At 43.6% G+C, this 11,659-nt stretch overlaps 1 protein-coding gene across 1 annotated transcript; it reads left to right on the plus strand.

Moving 5' to 3' along the window:
- The first annotated feature begins 2,045 nt into the window (after positions 1–2,045).
- LOC137532979 (serine/arginine-rich splicing factor 5) lies at positions 2,046–10,613 on the plus strand. The gene is made up of 8 exons (XM_068254049.1): positions 2,046–2,154; positions 4,050–4,199; positions 5,177–5,247; positions 5,852–5,977; positions 6,124–6,190; positions 7,181–7,254; positions 8,765–8,875; positions 9,960–10,613. Exons 2-8 carry the CDS (start codon positions 4,074–4,076, stop codon positions 10,234–10,236), a joined length of 852 nt encoding a protein of 283 aa, XP_068110150.1. The 5' UTR covers positions 2,046–2,154; positions 4,050–4,073; the 3' UTR covers positions 10,237–10,613.
- Positions 10,614–11,659: the final 1,046 nt, after the last annotated feature.

Here is an 11,659-nt window from a genome sequence, read left to right on the forward strand (position 1 = left end):
CATGCTTGCCACAACAGCTGAGTTTTGAGGTTATGTTTATTAGAGATCAGAGCACATGGGACATATCTTATGAAAGAGCGTTCCACGGTTTTGTAATACAGAAATTCTAAATGCGGGTGTGGCAGGAGGTGACTAGAGCAGAAAAGGAGCCTACAATTAGCTTCCAGTGCAGAGATCTATTGCGTGGAATCTAAGGAGCTAAACAAGAACAGAAACAGTAGAGCACAAACAAAACACAACAAAAATCCATGTCTATGGACAGTTAAACGCAATATAACCATTGATAGATGTCCAAAACATCAAAAATAAACCATATCTCCAGCTCCATATTAAATAACAATAGTATTTATTGGAGAAAAATGCTTATTTAAAAACAATTAAAAAGTTGTACACAGGTCGAACCACAAGGGGCTCTATTCATAAAAAAGTTGTGGCGAAAAAACTCCTGGAGGGAAAATACCGCAGCGGTATTTTACACTTCTGGGTGGTCATTCAAAAAAATCTTGAAAGCTGCGATGCAAGTGCGGAGATCTCCCGCTGAAAGCTGGCGGTAAGCTGTCGGAAGGCATGCGGAAACACTTCAGCCGGCAGAGTCCCTCCGTGCACTGCTCTCTCTGGGAGGTCTGTCCCATTCACTTGTATGTAATCCGCAAAATCAGAGGAAGCGGTATTTCCCGTCCACATACCGCTTCCTCTAATCTTTATGAATGGCCATTTTGTTACTTTTTTCTAGATAAATCTAGAAAAACACTGGAGAAGGCGGAAATTTCTCGCTCTGCTGGGGGATTGTAGATTTTCATGCGGGAACAGCTTTTATGAATGCCCACTTTGCTAAATGGACGGGAAAATCCGCTGTTTTGAGCGGAAAACTTGCGGTAAGGTTTTATGAATAGAGCCCAAGGTGTGGACCGTATAATCAGTACACAGATCTAATACCTAACACAGGGTAAAGAGGACAATCCTCTCTATAATACAATAAATCATTCAATCTAGACTGCAGCAATAAGCAGATGTATGACATGTTTGGCAATACATAGCCCTCTGGCTAATATTATAAGTCTGCGCGGCTGCAGTGAAATAAATAAACACTTACCCTGGATATGCTGGTATCCACACAAGGAGGCCCCGGCCCGGAACCTATCTAACGCATGTCAGACATCCGTCCTTCATCGGAGACACGCGTTAGATAGGTACCGAGCCGGGCCTACTTGTGTGGATACCAGCATATCCAGGGATCTATCAATGGTTATAAAATCTAAGGAGCTGTCTTATGCTGGGAATACACGGATCGTTTCTGGCGCTCGCTTCCCACTCAATCCACTTATCTTCCGCTCGTTTTTATCTTTTTCCAATTCACTTTGATGACAAATAGAGCGGCAAAACAATCAAACGGTGATCGGACATGTCCTAAATTATCTATCTAACCATCTAATCAGCTCAGAAACGACCGTGTATTGCCAACATTATAATTACATTAGATTTGTGGATGACCTCAGTCTGTATTACTTCCATTGCCCTAAATGCTAAGACCCAATATGCCTCCTCCTGCCTGCAGCTGCTCATCCTTCTCGTTTAACTTTTTCCGACCAAACCCTCCTGTCCTGAGGCTTCAGTATTCAACTAGCCCTAACGAGACAGACCTCCCAAATCTTCATTTCAAAGGAAAATAAATGAAATGCTGCCCCCTCAATGTATCTTCATAGCTTCCATTCATGTAACCTGCATCGTGCTAATACGGCCTGCCTATTGAAAAGTTTAATTTTTATACAGCGAGATATATAATACGTTTTGTAAGAGCCCTTTTTTACAATAGATAAGAACAATAACAGCAAGCATGGCGTCCTCCATTTCACGAACACGCACGACTGCAGAGCCCTGACTCATCGTCTTTGTGCGACGCTTCCGGCCAATCAGCCCGCTCTACGATCACGCCACGCCCTGCCAGCCGCCATTTCGTGCAGCGGGCAGAGAGCGGCGGGGTGTGGCCGCAGGGTGCTCCTCCTTTTGTTATGCGTAGTCCTTGCAGAGCTGAACACGGACTGGTCGCTTTCGGGGTGGAATCTGCCCCCTGTGTGACCACGCCCAGCTCGGAACATTTTGTCAAGTTGCGGACTCGGAGCTGCGTCATTCGCCGTGTGAGAGGAACACCGTGAGGTCGGTTTGTATTTTCTGCTGAGTTATGCATTCTCTGTGTATTGTTTATGGTTTCTATTCTCCTGTTACAGCCTGTATGTGTTCTGCACGGGGGATGCTGATATTTATATATTTTAGGGATTAGCCGAGGAGGAAACGGAAATGATCTCTTATGTGCTGTTCTGGGGCATTTACATGCTGGATTTGCGCTTATGTTTTATCAACACGCAGCACAATTTAGTTTTGTGACTTTATTTTAGTTCGTTCTGAATATTTCTTAGGTGGTTTTGTAGCTGTGAATGCGGATGAAGAAGGCTCCGCCCACTGATGGGGAACCCGGCGCCATCTTTTAGCATTCACACCCATGTTAGACCTTCTAGTGGACTCCAGCAATGGAGGCAAGGGTTGGGCGGAAGCAGGCTGCAGCTTCTGGGAAGCAGATTGCTCTTCCCTGCCTTCCTCTTATTAATATAGAAACCCACATGTCATACATTACAAAAGATTGGCAGGTTTGTTTTCTGTAGTTCATTTGATGAAGAGCAGGAGATCCATCGGATCTCTGATCAAAGATGTTTTAAAGGACCACTATTGTGAAAAAAGTTGGTAGTTAAAAGCTGACTGAACCCACAGTTTTTGGGCCAGTCCATCTCCTAATGGGGGATTCTTAGGTTTTTTCATTTTCAACAGTATATCCTGAACAGCAGTTGCAAAGTCTAACTGTCAAAATAGTGTGCAAGTGAGTAGGGAGGCTGGCTGGTATTTTTTTTGGCAGTTAAACTGCTGTTCAGGAAATCCTATTGAAAACCCTGAGAATCCACCATGGGGAGATAGTCTGGCCCAAACTCTTGGTTCTGATTTTATTGCCTACTTTTTGTGACAGTGGTCCTTTAAGCTAGCTATACACAATGTAAGGACAGTTTTAAGCCAGTAAAGGATTATTCCCTGGTTGATCAGTTGTAGTGATAGATTTACCACCTTGCATCACTTGACATTGAGCAGTTTACATTGGAACTCAAGTCAACTTGCGTTTGTAATGCTGCAGCTGGTGGATGCATTCAAAAAGCTCTATAGGTACAATCCTACTCCTACTTCGTTATGCTAAGTTCTTGCCAAACAGGTGAAAATAAATTTCAGGTGCTGCAGTGGCTGCATGCTACTGATGATAGAACTAGTGCCCAATTAGTATTTTTTAACCTTGAAAGGTGAAGGGGTATGTTGAAGAGAAAAAATTCCAATGTTATTTGAGGCTTACTCCTCCAATGCAATAATGGTCACATTTTTACTCAATACACTATCATCCACAGTTGTTGCATCACATGCTTTGCAATCTGATTGCAACAATAATGCTCGGACTTTAGTCTCTGCCCCACCATGTACAGAATGATCATTTGTGGACTCTCTTATGACGTACCATTAAGGGTAATCTTTTTACGGAAATAACTTTTTATATTGCTTTTTTCATTAAATTTCCTTGTGTATTTACACATACTAATAATTTTACCCAGCTGAGAGATTTTACAAGGGACCAATTGTTGGTCTCTGCATGTTAATACATTTCTTACAAAAAAAATGAGCAGTTTTAGCACATGGTGAATCATTCCCATGACAATGAAAGCAATTTAGAATCGGGCAAAAAGAATACTGCTGCAGCTATGGGCGTGGCCAGGTCCAGAAAAAAATCAAGGTGCACCAACACCACCTAGTGGTAAATTTACAGTGAGTCATTGATTTACATATATTCAGCAGTGTTGCTCTGGGAGACATCTCAAGCTCACTCCAACCTGAATTATCGCAAATTCTTTCTGTTTTAGGAAAGCAAACTTTTGTTGTTCAGTCTAACACTTTAATCACTACTTTGCACTTGCTTTCTTTGGTACATTTCTGTAACTTCTAAACATTTTTTTATATATTTTCAGATCTTTTACTCAAATTTTGCAGACATGAGTGGTTGTAGAGTTTTCATTGGTCGGTTGAACCCAGCTGCCAGAGAAAAAGATGTCGAGCGGTTCTTCAAGGGCTATGGGAGAATCCGAGACATTGACCTAAAGAGAGGATTTGGTTTTGTGGTAAGGATTTTTTTTTAAAGGACTTACGAGGCGAAATTACTAAAACAAAAAGTTAATCACCTCCGTGCCGATCCGCCGCGTCCCCCCGCTCGTTAGTGCCCCCCGGGCCGGGTGCCGACCCCTAGGCCTGGGTCGGGCTCTCCTGCCTCTCGTAAAATGGCCGTTTCCTCTGGCCACGTAGCGTGGACCGAGGGGGTCGGCCCTAGAGCTACGCAGCAGCACTCGCGGCCAGCCGGACTGCGTAGCCGTGGCCAGAGGAAGCGGCCATTATACGAGAGGCAGGAGAGCCCGACCCAGGCCGTGGGGTCAGCAGCCGGCCTGGGGGAGCTAACGAGCGAGGGGACCCGGCGGATTGGCGCGGATGGCGTCCTCCGTGCCTTAAAAGATGAGGCAGGTGATTAACTTTTTTTTTTTTTTTTAGTAATTTCGCCTCGTAAGTCCTTATTGTAAAACCTGTGGATGTACCCTAGCTGTTAGGATCAGAATATAATAGTGTTATTAAACTATTCTGAATTGAGGATGTTTGAATAGGAACCCTGGGTTAAAGTGCAAGGGTATGTTGTAGCCATGCTAAATCTTCCTATGCTGCAATATTGAAAACAGTCAATTTTGGCTGCCAGGTCAGTCCCTTCTCAGACACTATTTGCCAAACTTTGCATCAATAAAAGTGAAGGAGCATGATTATGCTATCCCCTTGCCAAGTGGCGTAAGGAACCTAACTGGTATAGGGCCTCAATGCAAAACCTTCAATGTCGTCGTCTATGTCAATTGGCAGAACAGCATTCAATCTCAAAGGGAATGGTGGTATAGAAGGTTGAGTCCAAACATTTTATGTAGGTTTCTTGCCTTCCTCCTCCTAGTTCCCCTCTTAGAACGCAGTCAGCATAGCAGTTACTGTGCTAAATGTTAAGGTTGTAAAATTTTGGGATTTTAATGTTCATTGTGTAAACTTTAATTTTTTTTTTTCCCCCACCAAGGAATTTGAAGATCCAAGGGATGCAGATGATGCGGTCTATGAGCTTGATGGCAAAGAACTCTGCAGTGAGAGGTACAGTATAACTTTACTTCAGATGTTTTAGCTACAAGTGTTTGAAGAGTTTTTTTTTTTTTTTTTTTACCACCCACTAGAAATGACAAATGAGATCAGTGTTGTTGACTCTAGATCTTTCAGCAACACCTTGTAGTTGTACATGTGCTTCATTTTTACCACACTGCCTCAACTAGTTATGGAAAGTCCAGGTCTTTTCAATTAATCGATTTATTAAAAATAGCCGAATCAATCATTAACCAAATCATTTGATTCATTTCACTGGGGAGGGTGTGGCTAGCAGTAACTCTTTGCTAGTCCCTCCCCTGCTCTAATTGGCCCAGACATCCTTCAGCTGTGTGTGTGGGCCCTTTTCCACTAGCAGCATTTTTGCCTTTGCCAACTCACCGGAAAGAACCCGGCTCAAATGAACCAATCACTCATGAACCGGACATCACTAGCCTCAACCAGCCACCTAGCATTGAGTTGCTAGCCTTTCCATGTGCGGGGGTCATTCTAGGTGTGCAAGTCAAGGACTGATTTGGGGTTGTTTGTTTTTGCTTAGCACCTTTGAACAGATATTGTCACAGCTCTGACCTTAAAACTTTTTTTTTTCCCCCGCCAGGGTTACCATTGAGCATGCCCGTCTGCGTGCCAGAGGAGGTGGCGGAGGAGGTGGTGGTGGACGAGGGCTTGGCCGTGGAAGATACAATGATCGTTTTAGCAGTCGTCGCCCACGAAATGAGAGGAGGTCAGTACTAAGCAAAAGTGCCTTAAAGAAGAACTCTGAAGTTTTTTTTTTTTTTTTCATTTATTTTGGCCACTTCCCCCATGTTTTATACAAACTAGTGAATGTCTTCATGTGGTATGTTGACTGACCATTCTCTCTCTCCTTAGTGCTCCGCCAATAAGAACTGAAAACCGTCTCATAGTAGAAAACTTGTCCTCAAGAGTGAGCTGGCAGGTTTGTTGACTTTATGGTTGTTGTTTTTTGTTTTTTTTTTAATTTTTTTAAATTTAATGGGGATTATGAAAAAATTGGTGGGAATTTTATTTTTGTTTCATAATTTTAACCAAATATTAAACCCTTTATTTGCCAGCCTATCTGTGTCTCGTTGGCCTTGTGACGAGGAGCGCCTGTTGGTTATTGCTCTGTCTTGGTCACTTTTGGGCCGTGTTGAAATTGCCAGTGAGCTCCTACATTGCCTGTTGGCGTCCTAGATCCGTTGCCAGTCTAGACATACCGGAGCACTTACTTGCAAGTGCCGGGTTGCAGCGACCCCCTGAGAGTTAACGAAATCTGGTCGTTAAGTTGAGAGAGATGTTCTTCTGTAAAGATTCCGAATGAGAGGTCGAGATCGCAGAAAGTTGAAAGATACGAAATTAGGTGGTCGTTGGAATCCTGGTCGCTTAAAGTCCTGGTAACACCACAGGAGTACAAATGATGGCCATCGTCCATGGTCTTCTAATGGGGAGGGGTCGTTCGATATAAAGGCTTCCATTCAGATGGGTAGCCCACAAGTGGGTGTGAAGAGCCAGTCGGGCTTGTCTCATGACGGTTCCTCCAGTCGCTTAATGCAGTTTGGTGGTTGACTAGCCTAGGGATTTAATATTAAAGGTAAAGTAACCTATATTTTTAATGACATCACGGGCACCAAATAAATGGCTTATGTATACTTGTACCATAATATTTAAATTAAAACTAATTTTAGTATTTCTATGTTGGTACTACTTACACTTGTATTCTCTTAGCTCAAATCTAGTTTTCTTCTCTATAGAAGACTTTTTGTATCACTTATTTTGTGCCCTACTGTAGTTTTTGCTATTCTTCATCTTTAAGAATGGTGAAATTACAATGTCAAGTTCTTATTCTAACATTTTTGCTTTCTTTTCAGTCTTTTATTTTACACTGTTGTGTTCGGTGTCTGTTGTAATCATGTATATTTTATATTAGGACTTGAAAGACTTTATGAGACAAGCCGGAGAAGTGACTTTTGCAGATGCACACAGACCCAAGCTCAATGAGGGGTAAGTTTGTACTCAGTTTTTCAGGCACATGCATATGTGAGGCTGAACTCTTTAAGCCGGTGTACATGTACAGTTGGTTGAATTCTGTAGTTAAAAATCCACTTACCTGGGGCTTCCTGCAGCCCGTGGCAGCCGTCCTGGGTCCTCGCCGCAGCTCCGGAGGCTCAGTCTTCACTGCAGAACCTGACCTTGCCAGGTCTGGTTCCGGGTCGGCCTCTTCTGTGTTCTACGGTGCAGGTCACGTGGTCTGGCTGACATCATCAGGACGGTACTGCGCAGGCAGAATAGTTCTGTGCCTGCGCAGTACCGTCCTTATGTCGGCCGGACCACGTGACACGCGGAGAAGACCGGGAGCCTCCGGAGCTGCGGCGAGGGCACAGGACAGCTGCCACGGACTGGAGGAAGCCCCAGTTGAGTGGGTTTTCTGTACCGAGGATAGGGGCGAAATTTTTAATTTAGAATGTGCTTTTTCTGCACCTTGTCTGAGAGTTAAAGGGAAGGTCCAAACTAAATAAAGAAAAAAAAAATCTGGGACGTCCTCCAGCCCCTGGCAGCTATTTCCAGCTAGTGGCCCAGGGTCCTCTCAGTTAAAGATGTTAACCTCGTGGGCATGCTGCTTGCGCTCATGTGGCCTGGAGGGTTTTACTGAGAATGCTCCAAACCATGTGATCATGTGCAGTAGATGCTGGTTGGCATCTGCAATGGAGGGGGCCCATACTGGAAACGGAGCTGTTGCAAGGGACCGATCAGCTGCTAGTGGCTGGAGGAAGCCCAGGGTAAGTAGATTTCTCCCCGCAGCCTCCCATCTGTCATTTTAAACATTGGCACAATCTTGATTACTACCAAATATTACCTTTTTTCTGAGAGCTCTGAAGAAGTGGTACACGGAGAAACTATTTGTTGGGACACAGCTGCACCAGAGTGCATTGGTTTGTCATTTAACCTTAATTTACACACAGAACCCTTGTATGAATAGCCATTTTCAAATGGGTTTTAAGCAATGGGAGGTAGTGCCCGGACCATTAACTCTCCATTTGTATTGCCTAACCAGTAGGTAGTGAAAACTACCAGCACTACAAACTTCCTTGTTTATCTCACACCACCCTAACTGAACTACACATGAACTGTAGTGCCAGCTCTCACCACAATAGTATGAGCTTACCTAATGAATCCAAAGTATTTATAGAGCTGTTCCACATGCTATATGGAAGTGGAAAAATTTGCTAATTAAGAATAGGTGTGTGCACCTTTAAAGTAGACCTTTTTGAAGATCTGTGTTCTAAAATTGGGTAGACATCAGATTTTCTCCCAGTTTGATCCTATGGAATACAGACAGCTGTAAGCAAACCATAAATCACTAGTTCCCTGGCCAAGTCGTACCGCCCCCACCACCTTAAAAGAACTGTATATCCCACCTCACTAGATCGACATTGTTTTTTTTTTACAGTAAATGCATGTTTTTGTTTAAATACCAAGACTTCTAATACCATTGTACTTGTTTCCCTTTAAGGGTTGTTGAGTTTGCATCTTACAGCGATCTGAAAAATGCTATTGAGAAACTGTCCGGCAAGGAAATCAATGGAAGAAAAATAAGACTGATAGAAGGAAACAAGAGGCACAGGTTTGTGGAGGATATTTTCATATGTTGCATGTGGAGACATTTAATGCTGGGTGCATAGTCTTCCCCCAAAAAATAAGACCGTGTCTTATATTAATTTTTGCACCAAAATATGTGCTAGGGCTTATTTTCAGGGGATGTCTTTTATTTCTATGAACACACAAGTTCCTGAGCGTGTCCCCTCCTGACATCCCCCACAGTGACACCTTTTCCTCTGCTAGATCCACCTTGTGTCACTTTTTCCCCTTTGTACCTTTAGTGTCCCTCTCTGTACCTGTGTCCTCCTCTATCCCCTGTGCTCCTGTGTCTCGTGTCTACTTGCTCGCAAGACTATGGGCTCCAGTAATAACACAAGTTTCCATATTTATTTATTTTCCCCATTACTGCTGCTAGGGCTTATTTTCAGGGTAGGGCTTATATTTTGAGTATGCTCAAAATTCCTACTAGGGCTTACTTTCAGGGGATGTCTTAATTTCGGGGAAAGAAGGTACTATATGATATTTTATGGTCGCTTTACTGTCAGATCGATTTCCAACATGTCAGATTTGATTTCTGAGCATTTTCCGATTTCCTAATATGGAATCCATCTGAAAGCAAATGGGACATGTTGGAAATTGATCTGGCAGTAAATCGACCATAAAATCTCAGCGTGTACCCAGCAATCGGGGGGGCTACACAGATCCGAAAGTGGCAATTGTTCTGTCCCCGCCCCCTTTATAGCTACATCGTTTCTTGTCAGTGTAGACAGCTCTCATTCCAATAGCGCCTCCTAGAGATGAGTAGAACTGCCAAAAATCAAAGGAACATGAAGGACAGTGATTTTGTTTGGAGACTGGAAAATTGAAGCTGGGACTCCACTAGGAGTGTTAGTTTTCATGTAAAGGGATTTGTGAATGTGGGGTTGATATTTGCAAAACAGATAAGCAGGCAATGATCAAAATGTTCTGAATGTTGAAGGTTTGTCCTAACAGTAAAGGTAATTCTTTATAAAAGACATGGTTAATGTTGGAGTGGCTAAAAGTGAATTGTAGTACTACTTCATACAAAGGAATCCCTTGCACCCACTTACATATTCTTCCTATTCCAGTAGGTCCAGAAGCCGCAGCCGCTCCCGCAGCAGAAGCTCATCCAGGTCTCGCAGCAGGTCCCGCTCCAGGAGCAGGAAGTCCTACAGCCGTTCCCGTAGCCGCAGCCGTACTCCTCGCAGTAACCGCAGCAACCGCAGCAAATCCAGGTCTGTGAGTAGATCACCAGTTCAAGAGAAGTCTCAAAAGGCTCCTTCCAGAAGTCCATCTAAATCCCCAGCATCTGCTGATCGCCAGAGGTCTAGATCAAGATCTCGATCTGCTGACAGCAGAAACTGAACTTTTTATATACTTTACCCATCCCATTTCCCTTTGTGAAAAGTGTACTTACCATTTTTTGGGGAGTATGAAGTTCATGAAAAGCAAGCAGGAAAATAGAATACAAACTTAGTGTGGACCAGTGAAGACAAATTCTCAAGCTGTCTTTTATTTTCCACCTGCTTGTTTACAATTGTATAGTTTTTGTGTAAAGCTCTTTATATATTTCACCCCTTTTTTGATGTGATTGTATACTAGAGCATAAGATGGGAGCTACCTGTCTTGTGAGCTATTAGCTGTAAATAAAGCTTTGTTTTGTGTGTTTGCCATACAAACCTGCCAGCTTCCGCAATTTCATTTGTGAAATACTATTCTAATAAATTTTATTAAAAACTAAACCATCAGTTTGAGTCTGACTTCTTTGGTCGTTTTGCTTTCAAGCTGTAGCTAGTTAGGAATTCCTAGTTATGATTTTCTTGCATTTGTGACAGCAGTATTACATTTGTAGTATTACTGTGTAATGTAGATGGTAACATACCGTGTTTGTGGTACCTGGAGCAATAATGGATAAAAAGCATTCAAAAAGGCACACCAGAGTGTCGAAATTATCGGGTAGAGCATTCTTTACAAGCTATCAACCGATGTTTATTGTGTGAATCGTTCATCTCTGGTTCCCTTTAAAGGACTTACGAGGCGAAATTCATAAAAAAAGCTAATTACCTCATTGCAAAAGCAGACCTCAGGGCAGACGAACAGCACCTTCCCTGTCATTGTCAGGTGCTTTATGAGGCTAATCCAGTCTTCATTACAGGTTCCGACCCTCCCCAGGGTCACCTTACGAGAATCGCCGCTTTAAAAATGATCTCGTGCACAGCTCTCATAGCCGGAGCTGCGCAGTATTACAGCCCCGCTCGTGTCCGCCCTCTCTCCGTGCGATTTATCTCTCCGTCCGATACGTCATGTGGGCGGCTCCACATGACCACCCACATGACTTACTACACAGTGCCAGCCAGCCGCGCCCCCTCAGCAGAGAATACAAGCGCTGAGCGAGCGAGGACTTGCTTACACATGAGGTAATTAGCTTTTTTTATGAATTTCGCCTTGTAAGTCGTTAAAGGAGTACTGTAGTGGGGAAAAAAAAGTTGATCTTACCAGGGCTTGTAACGGTTCCCCGAAGACTACCTGTGCCCGCGCAGCCACTCACCGATGCTCCGGTCCTCGCTTCCAGTTCACTTCTGGAAGTTTCTGATTTTTTTTAAAGTCCGAAAACCACTGCACCTGCTCCAGCAATGTTCTCTCTCCCTCTGATGTCACCAGGAGCAAACTGTGCAGGCACAGACTGTACTGGGCCTGGACAATACACTCCTGGTGACATCAGCGAGGGTGCAGCTGCACAGGTGCAGTGGTTTTCAGACTATAAAGTCAGACAATTCCAGAAGTGAGA

This window comes from Hyperolius riggenbachi, chromosome 9 (genome assembly GCF_040937935.1).
Source record: "Hyperolius riggenbachi isolate aHypRig1 chromosome 9, aHypRig1.pri, whole genome shotgun sequence".
In the NCBI taxonomy this organism is placed as follows: domain Eukaryota; kingdom Metazoa; phylum Chordata; class Amphibia; order Anura; family Hyperoliidae; genus Hyperolius; species Hyperolius riggenbachi.